This window comes from Sus scrofa, chromosome 4, assembly GCF_000003025.6.
Source record: "Sus scrofa isolate TJ Tabasco breed Duroc chromosome 4, Sscrofa11.1, whole genome shotgun sequence".
Lineage (NCBI taxonomy): Eukaryota > Metazoa > Chordata > Mammalia > Artiodactyla > Suidae > Sus > Sus scrofa.
This window is the reverse complement of record NC_010446.5, coordinates 111,579,064-111,601,668: the sequence shown is the minus strand read 5'-3', so window position 1 is coordinate 111,601,668 and position 22,605 is coordinate 111,579,064. Positions and strand designations below refer to the sequence as shown.

The following is a 22,605-nucleotide window of genomic DNA, read 5'->3' as shown; positions in this document are numbered from 1 at the left end:
GAATGGAGTTTTTATGACACCTGTATTTTCATCCTAAGGCACGTCATGGCCTTCCTGCAATTTGGAACAGCATTTCAGTGCTGTTCTTGGGAGTCACTTTAAACAGTTAAATCACCAAGAAAAAGCACAAAAATGCAAAAAACATGGCCCCAAATAGACTGCAGAAGGACTCGTTTACAGTACAAGAACTAAAACAAGAAAGCAAAGTATCAACTTGTTCTAGCTCAGCTACAAACATACTCAATAAGCAAATGAAATTTGTCACTGCTCTGTGCATGTCCTGAATGATTGCAAAAGCATTGTGAGTACTGATGGGGGGGGGGGGGGGCTTGTGGAGTTAAATTCTAGCATGTAGACAAATTCTCAAATACAGAATTCACAAATAATGAGGATAAACTACATGCTTTGCTTTAAGGAAGTCTAACAAACAAAAATGAACCTATAATGAGAAAGCGTTTTTTAAATACATAAACAAGATAAATGAAAGGGAAACTCTGCATTCACTAGCATTTACTACAAATGTATCAGAAGATTTCGCCTTTAATTATTCCTTCTGACTCATTTAGAACTTTCTGAAATGGACCATTGGTAGGTGATAGGTGCACATTTTACATGCTGGGGTAACTGGCCTCTACTTAGCTGGCATGTGATCCTGAGGGAGCTCCACCTTCCAGCATCCACCCGCCCTAACACTATAGAGACAGGCCCGTCTCTGCGGTTGAACTGTAGAGGGTTTGGGGCTGGATGAAAGTTTGTGGGAAGAAGTAACATTTACTTGAAGGACTGAATTTTGTATAAGCTTGGACTAAGGAAGACTGGGCATATAATGTAAGGTTTATGGGCAGGAACGAATGTGCAACACTACTACTTTCTGCCACAAACTCAGCTCCTCCTGGCTGAGAGTCACAGACTTGCAGGATCATCAAAACCATTCCAAGTATTTAGTTGTTTCTTTGAAGGAATTAGCCTTGAATCTAACTGAAGCTGATGTTCAGTATAAACCAAAGACCAGCAAACTAGAACCCTCTGGCCAAATAAGGCCAGTTGCCTGCTTTTGCAAATAAAGTTTTACTGGAACCCAGACATGCCCGCTCATTTACATATTATCTATGGCTGTTTCTGCACTAGGACAGCAGAGATGAATACCTGCAACTGAGCCCTCACAGCCACCTGGCCTTTTATAATAATAAAGTTTGCCAACCAACACCTGGTAGGAACCATATTTTCTCTCAATTTCCTTATTTAATTTGTTTCTTGAATCTGAGTGGAACAGCTTTGACCACTCATGGGAGAGGTCATAGGGAGAGGTCTGAGGCTACATTATACATTTTTAAAATAAATTCCCTCATCATATCAGGAGTTCCCGTCGTTGATCAGTGGTTAGCGAATCCGACTAGGAACCATGAGGTTGCGGGCTCGATCCCTGGCCCTGCTCAGTGGGTTAAGGATCTGGCATTGCCGTGAGCTATGGTAGGTCGCAGACACGGCTCGGATCCTGCGGTGCTGTGGCTCTGGCGTAGGCCTGCGGCTACAGCTCTGATTAGACCCCTAGCCTGGGAACCTCCATATGCCGCGGGAGCGGCCCTAGAAAAGGCAAAAAAAAAAAAAAAAAAAAAAAGACAAATAAATTCCCTCTTCATATCAAAGGTTGCCTCTAGGGGTAAGAGTTTTACAGCCGTTCCCTTTCTTCCATGGCCCTACTTTTTGTGCTAAGCAACTGGGACTCTTAATTCCAAGCTATTCATCTAAATAGAAAAACCATAATCCCACTCAGAAGGTATATATACTTTTTTTTGGTCTTTTAACAGCCACACTCATCACATATGGAAGTTCCCAGGCTAGGGCCCAATTGGAGCTGTAGCTGCAGGCCTACACCATAGCCACGGCCACACTGGATCCAAGCTGCGTCTGTAACCTACACTGCAGCTTGCGCAACACCAGATAATTAACCTTTCAAACGAGGCAAGGGATCGAACCCACATCCTCACGGAGATCACGTTGGGCTCTTAACCCAATGAGCCACAATGGGAACTCCCGGAAGGTACATATTTAAATGGCTATCTGCTATTTTTTTTCCCCAGCTTTCAGAATCAGTATCTTTGCTGATCACATGTAATTCTTTCAAAAAGGCTATCAAATAAAAGATAATCTGAAAATTGTTTAAATTTTAGACTATATAATACACTTAGTATGAACAAAAATAAATCTCTATTGCTCAGAAAGAAAACATAATTATTGTTTTTAACCCATAGCTTTAAGTCAAATCAGTATAAAGTTCCATAACTGATATTTTATAAAAAGCCCTACTCACAGTATATAATTCAGTGGACAAAGCTATATATTAATTTTCTTCACTTCAAGAACATTCTATATAAAAATCACATTACTAAGAAAAACAAGCATTAACACAAGTATTAACATCTTAAAAAAAGACTAAATATACACTGTTTTAGACTCTTGGAAGCATGAGACGCACTTCTTCATAGCTGATGATAAATAGAAAAGACACACCATCATTATTTTTGTCCAAACTCTTAAATGCCAATTTCATTTTTTTCTCATGGTCTTTAAGGTACTTCATGAATTCTTCAAAATCCAGCTTCCCATCTTTGTTGACATCACCAGTAGTAAAAATTTTCTACAAGAAAGAAAAAAATTAAAGATATTTTATATGGGTTAAAAATACTAAATTATTCGTACTTCAAGCAGATTGACTCTTTTCCTATTAAGATATGTATTTTACGAATCCCAAGAAAGAAGACAAACTCTTTACCTAAATTTATTTATTTTTTTTTTTTAAATTTTATTTTCCCACTGTACAGCAAGGGGGTCAGGTTATCCTTACATGTATACATTACAATTACAGTTTTTCCCCCACCATTTCTTCTGTTGCAACATGAGTATCTAGACATAGTTCTCAATGCTATTCAGCGGGATCTCCTTGTAAATCTATTCTAGGTTGTGACTGATAAGCCCAAGCTCCCGATCCCTCCCACTCCCTCCCCCTCCCATCAGGCAACCACAAGTCTCTTCTCCAGGACCATGATTTTCTTTTCTGAGGAGATGTTCATTTGTGCTGGATATTAGATTCCAGTTATAAATGATATCATATGGTATTTGTCTTTGTCTTTCTGGCTCATTTCACTCAGTATGAGATTCTCTAGTTCCATCCATGTTGCTGCAAATGGCATGATGTCATCCTTTTTTATGGCTGAGTAGTATTCCATCGTGTATATATACCACATCTTCCGAATCCAATCCTCTGTCGATGGACATTTGGATTGTTTCCATGTCCTGGCTATTGTGAATAGTGCTGCAATGAACATGCGGGTGCATGTGTCTCTTTTAAGTAGAGCTTTGTCCGGATAGATGCCCAAGAGTGGGATTGCAGGGTCATATGGAAGTTCTATGTATAGATTTCTAAGGTATCTCCAAACTGTTCTCCATAGTGGCTGTACCAGTTAACATTCCCACCAACAGTGCAGGAGGGTTCCCTTTTCTCCACAGCCCCTCCAGCACTTGTTATTTGTGAATTTATTAATGATGGCCATTCTGACTGGTGTGAGGTGGTATCTCATGGTAGTTTTGATTTGCATTTCTCTTATAATCAGCGATGTGGAGCATTTTTTCATGTGTTTGTTGGCCATCTGTATATCTTCTTTGGAGAAATGTCTATTCAGGTCTTTTGCCCATTTTTCCATTGATTGATTGGTTTTTTTGCTGTTGAGTTGTATAAGTTGCTTATATATTCTAGAGATTAAGCCCTTGTCAGTTGCATCATTTGAAACTATTTTCTCCCATTCTGTAAGTTGTCTTTTTGTTTTCTTTTGGGTTTCCTTTGCTGTGCAAAAGCTTTTCAGTTTGATGAGGTCCCATGGGTTTATTTTTGCTCTAATTTCTATTGCTTTGGGAGACTGACCTGAGAAAATATTCATGATGTTGATGTCAGAGAGTGTTCTGCCTATGTTTTCTTCTAGGAGTTTGATGGTGTCCTGTCGTATATTTAAGTCTTTCAGCCATTTGGAGTTTATTTTTGTGCATGGTGTGAGGGTGTGTTCTAGTTTCATTGCTTTGCATGCAGCTGTCCAGGTTTCCCAGCAATGCTTGCTGAATAGACTTTCCTTTTCCCATTTTATGTTCTTGCCTCCCTTGTCAAAGATTAATTGACCATAGGTGTCAGGGTTAATTTCCGGATTCTCTATTCTGTTCCATTGGTCTGTCTGTCTGTTTTGATACCAGTACCACACTGTTTTGATGACTGTGGCTTTGTAGTATTTCTTGAAGTCTGGGAGAGTTATGCCTCCTGCTTGGTTTTTGTTTCTCAGGATTGCTTTGGCGATTCTGGGTCTTTTGTTGTTCCATATAAATGTTTGGATTGTTTGTTCTAGTTCTGTGAACAATGTCATGGGTAATTTGATAGGGATTGCATTGAATCTGTAGATTGCTTTGGGTAGGATGGCCATTTTCACAATATTGATTTTTCCAATCCAGGAACATGGAATATCTTTCCATTTCTTTACATCTTCTTTGATTTCTTTGATTAAGGTTTTATAGTTCTCGGCATATAGGTCCTTTACCTCCTTGGTCAGGTGTATTCCGAGGTATTTGATTTTGTGTGGTGCAATTTTAAAAGGTATTGTATTTTTGTATTCCTTTTCTAATGTTTCATTGCTGGTATACAGAAATGCAACTGACTTCTGAATGTTAATCTTATATCCTGCCACTTTGCTGAATTTATTAATCAGTTCAAGGAGTTTTGGGGTTGAGTCCTTAGGGTTTTCTAGGTATAGAATCATGTCATCTGCATACAGTGACAGTTTGATCTCTTCTCTTCCTATATGGATGCCTTTGATTTCTTTTGTTTGTCTAATTGCTGTGGCTAAGACTTCCAAAACGATGTTGAAGAGCAGTGTCTTTACCTAAATTTAAATGTTCAATATTTTTCCCTTTGACTTCCGAAATTAAATAATCTTTCCTAAAAACGATCCCTATGAAAAGCTGTCATATCAAACTGTTTCTATTTTTAAAAAATTCCTTTTGAGAAAGAAATAATATATTAATCCATACACATAATATACATATATACATGCATATAATATATATACATATAGATAAAATAATACATAAAATGGATACATATTATATATTATATGTACACATATGTATACCTATACTATATATTATATGTACATAATACTTATATACATAATATGATATAAATGCAAATACATATATGCAAGATAAATGTACTCCAGTAATGCCAAGTTGAGATATTTTTATATGTTCGAAAAAAAAAAGAGATATTTTTATTCTTGTAATTTACCACAGTAACAGAATAAAAAAGTCATGATAGCCTTAATAAATGCAGAAAAATATCTGATGGATTTAGTATCATTTATGATTAAAAACTGAGCAAACCAGGAGTAGCCTGGTGCTTCCTCAAACTGATAAAGGGTATCTACCAAGAATTCTAGCCTTTTTCATGTAAACTAGTATGAGTAGGATTCTATTATCTGCAACCTAAATGGCCTGGATTCAAATCCTGTCAATTATTGCTTACAGTTTTAAAAGCAAATACATTTGTATTGTCACTGAAAAATAATTACTGCAGTTCACTTCTACAAATTAGATTGAGGATGATTTTCATCTGGAAATTACGTTCTGATTTCTCAACACATATACTGAGATTTACATAATCCAAGAGAAAATGTCAGAGCATTCAGGGGCTCCATTTATATACTGGAGTTTCATCTAGAAAGTTTACATTTTAGTCAATGAAAATATCAGTGAACAACTATCATTTGAAAATTACACATTAAAGGACATTTCTGACCCTATCTTTGAACAACGTGATTTTTTTTAATCTCTATTTCAGTAGTCTTTCTTGTGGTAAATACAGACTCCCAAAGTTCCAATTGCCTATCGACTCTGAGTTACAATAATATGAAAGAGTGGGATTTCCCTTTTAAATTTTCTTGTGATTTCGTCTGTGGACATAAAGTCCAATCAAAAGAGAAAAGCAAAGGCTATTTAATCTGAGCTGACTCTAGCAAAGAAGTCAGCCACTGTCACTTGTGTTTCAGCTCAAAGGTAGGCAGAAGAGTGGGAAAGCTTTACAGTAGAGAAAAGGGAGTTTTCGAATGTGCCCTAATCAGAGATTATTGGCCTGGAAAAACTGCAGGTGGGCTAACCAGAAGTGGAGCAGCCAGAGTGACTGGTTAGGGTGGCATATCTGGCTTTCTGTGGTGGGTCTTAAGTTGGAAGCAGGAACAAAAATTAGGGAAGCTGTCAATTCCTGGCCATTTGGAGCTGATGGTTACTGAAGTTATTGTCTAGCTTCCTGGGTTGTCTCTAGAGACAGCATTCTGGCTTCCAGTAAGTATGACTACAGCAGGTTGGCATCCCAGGTGGTTTATTATAGACAGGGGGTGGTTTCCTGGGTGGGGTTCTGGGTCAAAGTTCAAATTTTTTTAAATTGAAATTTGGTTGACATACAGTATTATGTTAGTTTCAGGGGTACTACACAGTGATTTGACATTTGCATACATAATGAAATTCAGAGTTCACTTACAAATATGGTCCAACCATTGTTCATTTGCATATTAAGTCTTTCACCTTTCACAGTAAAAAAAAAAACAAAAAAACAAAAAACCAAAGCAAATATCATTCAAAAAATCTGTCATCAAAATAAAAAGATATATCTTTTCTTTCTTAGTACTACACAAATACAGAGTCCATATTTTAAAAAATCAACTGAATTCTCAAAATATAGAAATAATTTTTCCACTAGGGAAGCTGAAGACATGGGAGAAAACTCATATCAAAACACCTACGGTCAATTAATCTTTGACAAAGGAGGCAAGACTATAAAATGGGAAAAAGACAGTCTTTTCAGCAAGCTGGGAAAACTGGACAGGTAAATCAATGAAACTGGAACACACCCTCATGCCATGCACAAAAATAAACTCAAAATGGCTGAAAGACTTAAACACAAGACAAGACACCATCAAACTCCTAAAAGAGAACATAGGTAAAAGAATCCTCTGACATCAACCTTACAAACATTTTCTCAGGTCAGTCTCCCAAGGCAACAGAAGTAAAAACCAATGGGACTTAATCAAACTGACAAGCTTTTGCACAGCAAAGGAAACCAAAAAGAAAACAAAAAGACAACTTACAGAATGGGAGAAAATAGTTTCAAATGTGCAACTGACAAGGGCTTAATCTCTAAAATATACAAACAACTTATACAACTCAACAGCAAAAAAGACAACAACCCAATTGAAAAATGGGCAAAAGACCTGAATAGACCTTTCTCCAAAGAAGATATACAGATGGCCAACAAGCACATGAAAAAATGCTCAATATCACTGATTATTAGAGAAATACAAATCAAAACTGCTACGAGGTACCACCTCACACCAGTCAGAATGGCCATCATTAATAAGTCCACAAATAAATGCTGGAGAGGGTATAGAGAAAAGGGAACCCTACTGCACTGTTGGTGGGAATGTAAATTGGAAAACTATACATAGAACTACCATATGACCCAGCAATCCTACTCTTGGGCATATATCTGGACAAAACTTTCCTTGAAAAAGACGCATACACCCCTATGTTCACTGCAGCACAATTCACAATAGCAAAGACATGGGAACAACATAAATGTCCAGCGACAGATGAATGCATTAAGAAGATGTGGTATATATATCCAATGGAATACTACTCAGCCATAAAAAAGAACAAAATAATGCCATTTGCAGCAACATGGATGGAATTAGAGACTCTCATATGATATCACTTATATCTGGAATCTAATATAATGCACAAATGAACCTTTCTGCAGAAAAGAAAATTATGGACATGGAGAACAGACTTGTGGTTGCCAAGGGCTGGAGGGGGAAGGAGTGGGAGGGACTGGGAATTTGGGGTGAAGAGATGCAAACTATTGCCTTCGGAATGGATAAGCAATGAGATCCTGCTGTATAGCACTGAGAACTATATCTAGTCCCTTATGATGGAGCCTGATAATGTGAGAAAAAAGAAAGTATATATGTATATGTGACTGGGTCACTTTGCTGTACAGTAGAAAATTGACAGAAGACTGTAAACCAGCTGTAATGGAAAAAAATAAAAATCATTAAAAAAAAAAAAAAGTCCTAGAGATGTCACCATTACCTGAGGACAAGCCACATCAGCGGTCCCTGAAATATAAGGCTCTATATGGTTGGTACAGAGCCCACCAGCATTTGGAAAAGTGAGTGCTCATCAGTCACATAGAGCCTCATACCACTTACACGATCTCTCACAGGAAACAGAAGACAGATTTGCAAAAAAATTTGTTTTGATAAAGAAGAAATGTGTTTTAAAGGACTGAAATTGTTTGGGGCATAATCCAGAACTTCTTATGAAAGGTTAATTTGTACCAAACGAATGAAAGTTACACTTTAAAAACCTAAGTACAAGAGTGCCTTTACAAAAAAGCATGAAGGACATTTAGCTTTCAAAGTAAAAGTGCAATTTTAAAAACCAAGTGAACTTTACAGAGGTAATATTTTGGACTAGCCTGGTCCACAGACAACATCCCATCCAAGCTTCTGATGTTATAAACGAGGAGCCCATGACGCAGTGCTTGGCGTATGGAATGTTCTCCAAATACAACTGATCCATGACTGAGTGAATGATTAAAATAAAGATTCCCAAACTTTACACAGTTAATAGGAAGAGTTTACTGACTCTTAACATGACAGAACTCAACTGACAGTTTTTTGAGCATGAAGTGCCAATAATCTGAAATGAATTTGCCAGTCCTTAACCCTCATGGATCTCCCGGTCTGTGGAGCTAGACGTCCAAAGAGCAAATATAATTGCAAAGTGACAGTTACCTGCCGTAATAATTTCTGAACAGAAAATAACTTGGGAATACACTGATAGAAATAGGCATGAGGCACTGCATGCTGAGAAGGAGCCTGTAATCCAGGTTTCTGGGAAAAAGAAAGATGTGCAAAGGAAACAATCCCCAAGCTCATTCCCTAAAAGTCAGATCATTAAAGCTGCTATGAGGAAATGTCAGCACGGGTGAAACCCCCAGAGTAGAAGCCACTCAGACGGACTGCCCTCCTTCCAGGAGCAGAAAACAAAATATACACTATCAGAGAACTTCCAACTACCACACAACTCCCAAAACACACAGTGATTCTGCCAGTCCTCTCTGGCTTAGATGCCCATCTAGGCTGCTAATAACAGATGAGAATGCTGAACAAGTGACTCCAAAAAAGCAAGGTTGCCGTCAACATCTTGAGGGCAGTATGACTTTGCAAGTTTTATTACAGCCAGGGAGAAAATGAGGAAAATGCTCGAGAGAAATACTAGTTGTTCTTAATACAGTAATGTCGGTAATTGACCTGAAGACTATAGCGGGGCCCAGGTCAGGCTGGGAAATGTGTACATCTGGCCTTACCCGTCTCTGCTTCCCAGACCTAACACCTCTCCCAGCACAGCCCCACTGAGGCCCACCTTCCCTTCATCCTGAATGACCCCTACATCGTGCAGGCCTTCCTCAAGTTCAAGGATGTCCAGGGTCCCAGCTTTATCATGGTCCAGGTATCAACAGTTCTTCATAGACGGCGTCCCCAGCAGCAAGAGCGATGCGGATGGTCCACGCTGCGACCCTGGTGAGTCTCGCAGAGGTGGAAGTAAGAGGGAGGACGGGGATCCCTGCCCACTGCAGGACGAGGTGGAAGAGACCAAAGAGCAGTCCCCTCTGCGCTACCCAAGCCAAACAAAGCCCCTCCACCAGGGATGGATCAGGAAGGGCACCGCACCTCGCAAGGGCTCCAGCACAGAGGCACATGGAGCGCTGGGAACCCTGGGTGCAGGCGGTGCTGGGGGCCAGGCCTGGAGTAGGAGGCCCTGGGGTTCCAGCCTCACTCCCAGGTCAGCCGATCAGACCCCCTGATTCCCACTTCACTCCAGGGAGAGCCTTTCAGAAGCTTCCTGAAGGACACAAGTCTGTCTCTAGAGAAAAGTGGGTAGGGGAGTATTGAGACATGGACTGGGGGCCATAATGACTGGGGGGGGGGAACACTCTCTTTTCAAGTTGTTTACTTACACCTTTCAAAGAATTCTTCTAAAGTGGAGCCACTTGGGAATTGCTGTAATGAAATCTGGGACCCGAATGAAGATCTGCCCCCCTGAGCCTCTCCTTCTGTGACCCCCTCCTCCTTCCTGTTCCTTATCTTCCCCCAGCATCGGAGGTGGCTCCAGGGCAAGGCTCTCAACAAAAAGAGTCCCAGCTCCATCCCTGCAGATTGGCAGCAGCCTTAGGAGGTTCATCGCAAAGCAGGCAGAAGTTAAGTCAACTGGGGTCCAAGGAAAAGTCAGGAGATACTCACGCACGAAGTCTGTGAGGGCTTCTTAATCACCGCCTTCCAGAACCACAGAGAGTTCTGGATTCTCTATACACACACCTGTGGTCCCACACACAGATCCACTGGAAACGTGGAAGTGCCCTTTCACAGTTAAAACTCCACTTTTTGCATATTTTTCTAAACATGGAGTATTCTTTAAAAAGTTGAATATTAAAATCCTTATAGAGTAATGAGAACTCTCATGCTGGTGGGAACGCAAAATGGCACACTTTGGAAGACAGTTTGACAATTTCTTACAAAGCTAAACACACTAAACACACAGAATCCCTCACTCATGCCCCTCTACCCAAAGGAGATGAAACTGTATGTCCACATGAAAACCTGCACGCAAATGTTTGTAGCAGCTTTGTTTGTCATTGCCAAAATTGGAAACAAACAAGATGTCCTTCATTCCTTGGTGAATGGGTTCCTAAACTGTGGTACATCCAGGTAATGGAACATTATTCAGTTCTAGAAAGAAATGAACTATCGAGCCATTGAAAGATATGGAGGAATCTTAATGCATTACTAAATGAAATAAGCCAGTCTGGAAAGGCTACATACTGTACGATTGCAGCTATGTCACTTTCTGGAAAAGGCAGAACTATAGAGACAATAAAGGCATCAGGGGGGTTGGGGAAATGAGTGGAAGAGTGACAAGGCAGAGCAGAGAGGGTTTTTAGGGCAGTGAACAAGTATGATACTATAAAAATGAATACACATCATTATACATTTGTCCAAATGCAGAGAATATACAACACCGAGAGTGAACCCTAAAGTATACTATGCACTTGGGGTGACATGTCAATGAAGGCCCATCAGTGGTAGCAAATGTACCACTGGGTGCCAGATGTTGATCATGGAGAAGGCTGTGCATGTGCGGGGGCAGGGGCGATATGGGAAATCTCTCTACCTTCCTCTTAATTTTGCTGTGAACCTGAAACTGCTCCCCAAAAAACTTAGTTCATAAAAAAACTCTAATCAAACCATTATCTTCCAGCTCTTGCTCTATTCACTCATCATGTCAAGTACCAACAACACAAGGAGGACCATCCCATGTCCTTGAACTACCCATGGGTTTGCCAGGAGGAGATTGTGTCATGGTCAGCCACAATACTACTGCAGGCTTCACAATAAACATTCCCCCCCAGAGCTGGTGAGCAGAGGCAACAGCTAATGCTGTTTCACAAGACATGCAGTGGCCCAATCAACAAGGAATTCTCCCACCGGAGAGAATTTTACAGTCTACGGGCATGGTGCTTCTGCGGGCACTGCAAAGAATGCAAGCAGTCACAAAGAGTCATAGAAGACAGACACCAGGCAGGCACAAGAGTCTACAGAACCAAGTAGAAAAGAGAGAAGTCACGGCCAGACTTCGGAATACGGAAAATAGACTGACAGCATTTTATGGACCCAACAGGACAGAGCAAGTCAGAGCTGAGCTTCTCCTCTAGCTAAAAGGCAACTATTTCTGATAAAGCGCCTTCTACTTTTTAAAAACATTCATTATTTGCTTATTAGTTATTCTTCACTCACCCATCAGACACTTTCCCTCTTCTAGGGAAAGTTTTGAAAACACAGTTGAGGGGCCCTGTCTACCTTGTTCACCACTACAGCCCCAGTTCATTGAACAGTGTCTGGCACTATTCAAAAACACTAACTCGGGAGTTCCCGTCGTGGCGCAGTGGTTAACGAATCCGACTAGGAACCATGAGGTTGCGGGTTCGGTCCCTGCCCTTGCTCAGTGGGTTAAGGATCTGGCGTTGCCGTGAGCTGTGGTGTAGGTTGTAGATGCGGCTCGGATCCCGCGTTGCTGTGGCTCTGGCGTAGGCCGGCGGCTACAGATCCGATTCGACCCCTAGCCTGGGAACCTCCATATGCCGCGGGAGCGGCCCAAAGAAATAGCAAAAAAAAAAAAAAAAAAAAAAAAAAAAAAAAAAAAAACACTAACTGAATGAATTTAACATACGTGCTGGCTATTGGGTAGCTCTCACCATTTCTAGTTTACATTTGAGGTTTCCGGGCATTAAATGGTTTACACAAGGTCACAAGGGTGGCAAAATGGTGAAAACATTTGCACCCTGGTCTGACTGACTCCACAGACCATAATAACCACTACACAAACTAAACCAGTTAATGTAGCAGATACAGTGGTGCACCTTTCAGAGTGAGTCTTCAAACTTTCTCGACAAATCCTTCTGTTGTTCTCACAGATCATGTCAAGTATAGACATCTTAGGGGCCCCCATGTGACCCTTAAAAAGATAAGATTTTGGAACTCAGAGTGGTCAAAAGGAGGTGAGCAGCACACTTACCGAATATTGTCTTGGAGAAGCTTATTTATTGTCAAATGGCTTTACTGGAGTCCTGATAAGGGCAATAATTCTGACTAAGCTAGAGTAAAATTATAAATGTAAGCTGACGCCTCAAATGATGGGTAATAATTTACCAGGCAGAAAAGGAGAAGGGAGAATGCCAAGCAGAAGAAAATACAGGGATAAATGCACATGGCTGTGGCCTGGTCAGGGACACAGAATGCTGGCGGTTTGGAAAGGAGACTAAAAAGGTAGACTGCTGCCAAGATGGAAAGGGGGGTTTATTTAGTAAGGACTTCTTGCATTAACATAAGTCAGGAGAAAACACAAAAGATACAGATGTTACATTTATTTTTTATTTTTTATTTTTATTTTTGCTTTTCAGGGCCACACCGGCAACATACGGAGGTTCCCAGGCTAGGGGTCTAATAGGAGCTATAGCCGCCAGCCTACACCACAGCCACAGCAAAGTAGGGTCTGAGCCGAACCTGCAACCTACACCACAGCTCACGGCAACTCGGGATCCTTAACCCACTGAGCAAGGCCAGGAATCAAACCTGCATCCTCATGGATCCTAGTTGGGTTCATTAACCGCTGAGCCACGAAGGGAACTCCTAGATGTCACATATTTTAGAGCACTGGGCATGAATGTAGTTGGAATTCCACTGATTTTCTTACACCGTAATCTGTCTGTTAGGATGCCTTAAAATGAACCTCTATGACTTAGATTGTATTTCCTTTAATAATGAAGTTTCTGACACCTGAAATGCTAATGGAATCAATCCTCATTCTTAACAGAGAAATCCTCTTAGGGATGGAAACCCCAAAAAGAAATTCCATTCAAAGCAATAAGCATTTGCTAAGCTACTATTTTTGTATGTGGCCGTATTTCATCTGTAGTTGTGAATCTAAAGACAGAATGAAAAAAAAAATCATAGAATATACAAGTTAGAAGAGCCTTTAAATCGGATTACCCAGTCCAACTAATCCTCCAACACTACCTAGTCCTTCGGCGTACATTCAATATACCCAATGGGACACAAGGTCATCAAGGAATTCACCATCTAGTACATGCGATGCCAAATGGTAAAGGTTCCTATATGAACGTTCCTGTCTAGTCACACATGATCTACAAAACCTCTGTCCAGGAGGTGTGAAAGATTTGTATTTTAAGACTAAGTAAAGCAAAGCAAGGGATTAAATGACTTGACCAAGGTCACGTGGTCACTTCACGCCAGGTATGGAACTCTTGAGCATGCTGCCTCCCTTCTGGCTCCTGGGTCATCCTTTCAGCTCTACGAGTCCTAGTCTCTCTCAAGAAAATTACAGTCAGGCTTTGCGCCTGTGACTATACAGCAAACAACTTGTCTTTTTTTAATCGTCTACACGACAATTTTTATGTAACTTATTGCTTACTGAGGTAACTAATAAGATACTGCAATAAATTCAAAGGAGGATCAAGCACAGACAGACAAATACAGGCAGTCAGGAATGCTAAGACGGTACAAGTTCAAAGACAATGAAAGAGGTAAACCCCAAGAAGAGCAGACAATCCAGAAGGGGGCGCTATGTAACACCTAGTAGTCCACTGAAGGGACTCTAATTTTTTTTTTTTTCCCCCATTTCAAAGTTGTAGACAACATTTAAATTGCCTATGAGTCCCCAGGCTAACGGAACACCCGTCTGTTAGGTCAGCTAGGTGTAAATTCGGGTACAAGAATACCCTCAGACTCTACAGTCTGTCCCCTTTTTCCTCCACATATTAATAAAAGAGTTGCCACTAAATGATTTCAAGATTTCAGAGGAATAAAAAAAAAAAAAAATCCTGTTGGTCAAGATGCCCTTTTTTCATTTCCTTGCCTTAATTCTAAATCCAGATTTTTTTTTTTTTTAGTCCTCACTATTCCAGAATTTTCCAAGCCTAAATTGAACCAAAATAAGCATACTTACAGCTAAAACTGCTGACTCTTCACTATCAGTTTATTTTTCTGACTTCCATTTCAGTAAATTAAAATTCAGGTTATTTCTTCTACTCTTTGATGTCCTGAACTTTTTTTCCTCAGAGTACCTCAAATGACATCCAAACTCTGGGGCTGTCTTCTAGAATATTCTAACGTGGACTCTGATAAACAGACAAACAAGGGGGAGGAGGAAGAGGGGAATGAAGAAGAGAAAAAATGGAAAATACTCTAAACAGCAAATAGGATTACTAGATTGTTATGGGAGAATTTGTGATAGCTATTCTATCTCCTTGTTCCTTAAATTACCTTCTACTCTTAATTCCATATTCTCAATTCCTGAGTCCCAGGGGAGAACTTTGAGGGAATTTTGTCTCTTCTAAAACACTAATTTCATAATGAGGAGATCTGGAAGCACATGGAAAAGAGAGGTCATTCATATGAAAGAAGTTGGAACCACTCAGAAGAAACCATTCAGAAGAAACCAAAGCAAGGTCACGTCCAGCCAGTTCTTAACTTTGTCTCAGGATTTGCCTTCAAGTCTCTTCCCTCCCCTGGATAATTGTGGAACACTTTGCATTGATTAGTTATTGTATTCCTTATCATATTCCTAAATTATTACATTCCTTATGCCTATTTTCTACAGTCTAGTCTCATTTATACTCCACATTCTTTCCATCTAAGGCCTACAGGAACTTAAACAGAAATTTCCTCTCTTCTAAATGCTGAATTCATTAGAAAATCTTGGCATCATGGACAGGAGATCAAGTCAGATGGAAATCTATAGAGTTCACACTGAGTATTTGTTTTAGACGTAAATGATCTTGAAAGCTTCCCTTGAAGTGTCACCTATAGTTCTCACTTCTAGAAACGCTAGTATTGGGATAATCTCCCCAGTCCTCGACATTATGTAAACCCTTGACCTATGGCTCTGAGTTTTCCCTGGAAAGACTAACCAGGTGATCCTACTTCCAAGTACTTCACTGGCTACCGTTTCCCAGGCTTGCCTCCACTCCCTCTCTCCCTCCATCTGTTTTCCACACAGCCACCAGGATCCTCCTACATCCTAAGTCTGCCTGTGGCCCCTCTTGCATAAAACCTCCCAAGTACTCCCATCACTCATATAAGAAAAATTCAATCTGGCGTAGGTCACAGCTGAGACTCGGATTCAATCCCTGATTAGGGAACTTCCATACACCACAGGTGTGGCAAAAAAAAAAAAAAATTCAACCTGCTGGTTGCCATGCCTTTCATGATCTGGCCCTGACGGCCCTATTCCTCAAGAAGACCAACTGGTTCCTCAAAAGAAAGTCAGTTATATTGGGCACTCCTGTCATGGAAGAGGTACTGGCTCTTTCTCAAAGGAAGGTAGTGGTTTCCCCTTCCTGCCCTCAAAGGCTCAGACAGCACCACTCTCTGGGGGCTTACAGAATGCTTGATCCACAGGCATGAAATCCCCACATAACGAAGCATCTGACCGGGGGATCCCTTTCACAGTAGAAGAGGTATGACGTGGTCTGGAGACCAAGGGATCCACTGGCCCCCTAATACCATACCAGCCAGAAGCAGCCAGCCTCACAGAATGCAGGAATGGCCTGCTGCAAGCACAGCAAGCACACCCAGGAGACAATATTCGGCCACGATGGTTGCCACCCCTCCGGATGCAGGACATACATGATATCCAAGACCTCTACCACGTGGCTCTGTGCCCCAAAAGGAAGAGTACATGAGTCCAAGAGCCAAGAGGTGGTGCATCCCCACTTACCAGCACTCCCAAGGACTCACTGGGGACTTGTGCTTTCTGTCCCATAACTCTGGGCTCTGCATGGTTCATTTCTGGTCTCCGAACAGGACATGCTCTTGCCAGGAGACACATTAAAGGTTCCACTGAACCACAAGCTATAACTGCCACCTGAACATTTGGAACTCCTTGAGTCCAGGGGCCAACAGGCAAAAAAAGCAGTCATGCTCTTCATAGGTGTAAATTGGCCCTGATCAGCAGGAGGCTGGGCTGCTTCTGCACCACGGAGAATGTTTATGGAATTCAGGGGATCTAGATGGACACCAGGGATGCCATCTGATGCCCCCCTGACCGGTTATAACCGCAAAGAGGCACATGCAGCAACACTGGCCTGGAAGCTCAGCCCCCACAGGAAGGAAGATTTGGGTCCCACCACCAGGCAAGCCACAGAGACCTGCAGAGATTCCAGCTGAGTGTGAGTGGAATTTAAACTAGACGATCAAGAAGGGAAATGAGTACCAGTGGGGAAGGGAAGCAATGGGGACAGTGGTTTGTCCCACTGACCTCCCTGAGGGAGAGAGGCTCTGAACACCGAGGGACCACTTCCCAGATCTTTGGGCCACGAGTGGAGGGTCAGACCACCCCACAAGGGTACCTACTGTGGGAGCAGAGGTGACACAAACTGCCACACCTTTAGACCTCTGAACCCGCTGCAGCACTCACACCGAGCATGTGAACAGCCAATGGGCTGGGCTGTTCCAACCAATGACTAGCAGAGCAGGGCAGCAGCACTGAGCAGCCACCGCAGGACTCCCCTAACAGCCCTCCCTCGGCCACTCCCCAACAGCCTAGTGGAGACTTTCTGAGAACTATACTTTGGCCTGAAGTTCCTCCTAGGTCTCCTTTCTTGCACTCTTCTAACAGGGGTTAGATGTGCATCATGGTCTGAAGACTCCCTCAGCTCACTCCTTTTCCTCTCCCTCATCCTTCTTTTGCACACCCAATATCATATGGATTTTTCTTTTTATTTTTTTTTTCCTTTTTCAGCTGCACCCCTGGCATATGGAAGTTCCCGGGGCCAGGGATCAAATCTGAGCCTCATCTGCAACCTACACCACAGCTGTCAACCCTTAACGCACTGCACCGGGCTGGGATCAAACCAACCAGCAATGCCACAGAGACAAGCCAGATCATTAACCCATTACACCACAGTGGGAACTCCCCATCTGGATTTCTGTTCCTAGGAGGACCAAAAATGACACAGTTAGCACCAGGAGTGGTCCGAGGTAGGAGGCAGGAAAATAGGCTTTGGGAACTGGCTCACTCACCACCCAGCAGGCAAAGAGCCCTGAGTAGAACATGGGGTAAGGATGGTGCCTTTCCAAAGCAGGAGCCTAGATGCTGAAGATTTCCCAGGGTGACTTGGGAAAATGACCTGTTTGAGGGAACACCACGGCTAGTGCAATGACTCAGGCATTCAGAAAATATTGGGGGGGGGGGGGCCAGGCTATAAGGATAGGCAAGAAAAAGACAAAAGGAACAGTTCACTAGGAAGATAAATTTGCTAAATTTGAACACACCAATAGTACAGTCTACTACATAGCCTTTTTTTTAAAACACAAAAGGGAAAAATTGACAGAACTATAAAGAAACGTTAGTAAATCTACAATCATAAAGGAGATTTTAACACTTCTCTTTCAGAATTGACTGCAGTAACAGTATTAGATAATTTCAAGGCTAGTAGTTCACTGATTGTTCATTAGGCACAAGGCATTATTCTAAGAACTTCACATATTTTAACTCATTTATTCCTCACAATAACCCTATAAGTACCAATATTACCTCTGCTACAGATGAGGAAACTGAAGCTAGAGAGATTCTTAAAACTGCCCAAAATTTTAAGAGGCAGAAACATGATTTAAACTCAAGCGGTTTGACTAGATTTTTTCTTATTTCCTTACAAGTTCATTAAGCATGTAAATAGATGTTTATTTGGCAAAACTATGGAAACATAAAAAGTGACTGGAGAGTGGGAGTGAATAGATAGAGCACAGAGGAGTCTTAGGGCAGTAAAAATACTCTGTCTGATATTAAGAATATAGATACATGTCAGAGTTCCCACTATGGTACAGCAGGTTAAGGACCTGGCAATGGCTCAGGTCACTGGGGAGACAAGGGTTCGACCCCCAGCCCAATGCAGTGGGGTAAGGATCTAACATTGCTACATGGTATAGGTCACAGCAGCAGCTTGGATTTGATCCCTGGCCCAGGAACTTCCATATGCTGTGGGTACAGCCAAAAAAAAATTATAGATGCATGTCATACATCTATCTGAACCCACAGAAAATACAACCCTAAGGTCAACAGTGAACCCTAAGGTCAATATATGTTCATCCTTGGTTCAAACAAAAAAGTACCATTCCGGTGAATGATGTTCCCAACAAGGAAGGCTATGTATGTGATGTGTCTGGGCGGGGATATGGGCAAATCTCTGTACCTTCCTCCCGATTTGGCTGTAAATCAAAAACTGCTCTAAAAAAAGACCATCTTGCAACACGATAATTTTTGGTTTTCTTGTCCTACACGTGCTAGATATAAAAGGACTAACAACCGCTTTCAATTTTTTCCCCTTTTTTCTTTGATTATTTCAAATGAGCCACTGCCTCGTTTAGGGCATTTCCAATCAATGTCTTCAATCTTTTTTATGTCACTGTACTTGGAGACATGATCCTCATCCTAAGACGTTTGGTCTTAGTGGCAGGCACAGCCAATAGATAAAAATAATACCTTCTGAAAATTCTGGCCGTCGTGATATGTGAGACAAGGTTCTTATACAGAGTAGAGTGTGATCAACTCGTCTACAGAGGGCAGACCAGAAGAGCTCACTCCAGAGGAGGTGATATTTATTAAAAAATAAATAAATAAGCCCTATTTTTCCGAATCATAAAAATAATAATGTGATCAACTAAAAAAAAAAAACTGAAATGAAATAAAAATTGTCAAGAAAAAAGTAAAAAGTTAACTTAATCCTACCATCCAGAAGTAACCATATTAACTTTTTATTGAAGAATGAATCAGTCAAAAAAGAGTGTTTGGAATAGTTAATAATATCTGCTAGGAGCATAGAGTGACATGTATGTGTATTCATATATAAAATACGTTTTATGTCTATGTATAAATGCACACATACAGTGATAAATATATGCTATTCTGTTCTACATTTTTGCATACACACGGTTATATAAAACTAATTTTATATTTGTTCTTATCAAACTTTTGGAAAACTAAAAACATTTTTTATTTACAATTTTGAGTTCTCTGTTTTTCTTAATCTTGCCAGAGGTTTTTCTATTCTCATTTTCAAAAAAAAAACTAATCAAAGAAACAAATATTTGCAAATTTAAAGCACATATTTAAGTAATTCCTGGGTCAAAGAGTAAATCATATTGAAAATTAGAAAATCCTTGGAGCAAAGTATTACAACAAAAACACAAACATATGGGATGTAGCTAAAGAAGTGATTAAAAGGCTACTGTAGCTCAAAATTAATGGATCAAGTGTTCAACTCAAGAAATGAAAAAACAGGCAAATGAGTAAACACAGAGAAAGTAGAAGGAAATAAACAGAAGTTAATGAAAGAAATTTTAAAAAACAGAAACGGGGAGTTTCTCTGATGGCCTAAGGGGCTAAGGCTCCAGCATTTTCTCTGCTGTGGCACAGGTTCCATCCTTGGCCTGGGAATTTCCACATGCTATGGGTGTGGCAAAAAAGAAAAAGAGAGAGAACCTGAAATAAATGTTGCATCTCCCATTTAAAAAATAATAATAATGAGAAACAATCAGCAAAAAGTACTGAGAGTTGGTACTTTCAATGTATGAATAAAGTAGACAAAGACTGAAGGGGGGAAAGTGATTGACAAAAAAAAAGATTTGCAAGATTGAAGGCGTCGAGAGATAACAGGAATAAAACAGAGACCATAACTACAGGTACAGTGAGAACTCAAAATGAGAAATGAGTATTATGAGCCTTGGACAAAATGGGCTGTTTCCTAAAAGTTGTAACTTACTAAATGTGACTCACGAAGAAATAGTAAGAGCCCTGTAACCACTGAAGTGAGTAGCTTAAAATATAACTACCATAAAACAGTTGTTGGCTCTTGCAGCTTAATCACTTTCCCTCTTGGGACAGAGAAGGCTGGAGTGTCCTCTTATGTTTCAGTGGGTTGGAGAGGTTCCAAGGATCTCCACCCCCGATAGGGGCTGGACCTCAGAGACACAATTAAAATGACTCAGAGGAGCTGAAATTGCTCATCGATCGGCCAACCCTTCAGCTTTACGCAGTTTGGGCATTAAGAGTGTCTTCAACAAGGCAATGCTACATCTCTTCAACAGGAAGTTGGGAGAAACACACCTTTGCTTTTCAAACAGTTCTGAAACAGAACACAAAACTATCTGGAGCAGTAAAGCAATTTCGAAGAGCTACAGAGTGTGAGCCTTTTCACAGAACGTGGGACCCACTAAAGAGCGAGAGCTAAGAAACTTGATTAAATATTTGCAAAGGCTGGGGATGGGGAGGGTTAAATTTTTTGCAAAGGCGTAAAAAGGCCTGGGGATGCGTTCAGACAAAAGTATTCAGTATGGGATTTCAAACTGTAAGCGACTGTGTCTACTGCACCTTTTTTTTTTTTTTTTTTGGAAAAACACCGGTAGCCTTTCAGATCCTGCCTCGCATCCGTTCCGGGTACCCGGCCGCGGTCCCGCTCCCGAGCCTCTGAACCGCGTCGCGCGGGCTGGAAGCCACAGTTCCAGCTTCTTCCTGCAGAGCCGCGGGCCGCCGCCCTCCCGGCCCCCGCGCGGCGCCCGCCGGGCAGCGACCCACCTCCTCGGCGTCCTGGCCCAGGGGGATGCCCAGGCTCTTGAGCCCCTCCTGCAGCTCGCGGATGTCCACCACGCCGTCCCCGTTGCGGTCCAGCTTCTGGAAGAGGGTCTCGTAGCGCGTCGGCGGCTCGGCGTCCTGGCAGGCCGCCGCGGGCAGCACGAAGCCCCGCAGCCAGCGCAGCATGGTCCCGGAGGCACGGGCCGGCCCAGCCGAGGGAGGTCCGGGGAGCCGAGGGCTGCCCGCGCGCGAGGCCTGAAGGCCAGGGACTCGCGGCGCCGCAGGCGCTGCAGGCTGAGGAGTCGAGGCCCCACCCGGCTCCGCGCACAGGGAGTGGCCGCTCCCGCCGCTGCTCGGGGAGGAGCTCGCCCCAAGCCGGCCTCCGGGAGAGGTCGGGGGACGGGCCTGGCGCTGCCCCGCGCGGGCAGGAAGTGAAAGGGCTGCGGGGTGGGGCCGGGAGGGGCCGGGGGACCTGAGGAGTGAGTTCTGCTCGGTCTCCCGAGTGGAGGAGCCGTCAGGGCGGCGATGCCTGCCTGTGGGTTTCCGCATCTGCAAAGGAAGGTTGGGGAGGGGGACGCTTTGAAGCTCAGGTTTCTGCATTTCAAGCCCCGCTCCTTTCGGGCTGGGAGCCCTGGCGAACTGCCCAGAAATAGTTCTTTTTGCACGGAATTTGGGGCCTTGTCCGGCTCTGTCTCACACAGCTCCCTTGCGTTTTCGTGTAACTTAACTCCACAGACCCCACACATCTCTAGGTCTGCTTTCTAGTCACAAAAATGAGGGAGGGGGAAAGAAGTGGGATGGATGGGAGTTTGGGGTTGGTAGATGCAAGCTCTGACATTCGGAATGGATAAGCAATGGGGTCCTGTGGTACAGCACGGGCAGGGAACTATGTCGGGTCTTGGGGTGGAATATGCTGGAAGATGGTATGAGAAAAAGAATGTATGACTGGGTCACTACGCTGTACAACAGAAATTGACACAACACTGCAAATCAATTATCCTCTAAAAAAAATAAGTATCTCTCACACACACACACACACACACACACACACACACACACGACAGAGAGGGTTGGTTGGGTGGTTGCATACCTGGGATGGGAATTAAGCTTTAAGAAGGAAAGGAGTTAAATCTGAAAGCAATTTAAAAAAAAAAAAAAAGGAACACCTAAAATTAATACAGTGTTTCTGTTAATAAAACTGGGGGAGGGGTGGGGAGGAGTGGGGGAGGGGGACTCAAGGGTCTCTTGGAGAAAAAATCAACATCCATCCAAGTGGGCAGCCGTACTTTGCTCTACAGCTTAGTTAGT

At 42.2% G+C, this 22,605-nt stretch overlaps 1 protein-coding gene across 1 annotated transcript in view; it reads right to left on the bottom strand.

Moving 5' to 3' along the window:
* SLC25A24 (solute carrier family 25 member 24) overlaps positions 1 to 21,483 on the bottom strand; it is a 52,205-nt gene extending 30,722 nt beyond the window's left edge. The window contains 2 exon segments of the mRNA NM_001199363.1: positions 2,512 to 2,638; positions 21,301 to 21,483. Of these exon segments, the coding sequence (NP_001186292.1) occupies positions 2,512 to 2,638; positions 21,301 to 21,483 (310 nt within the window).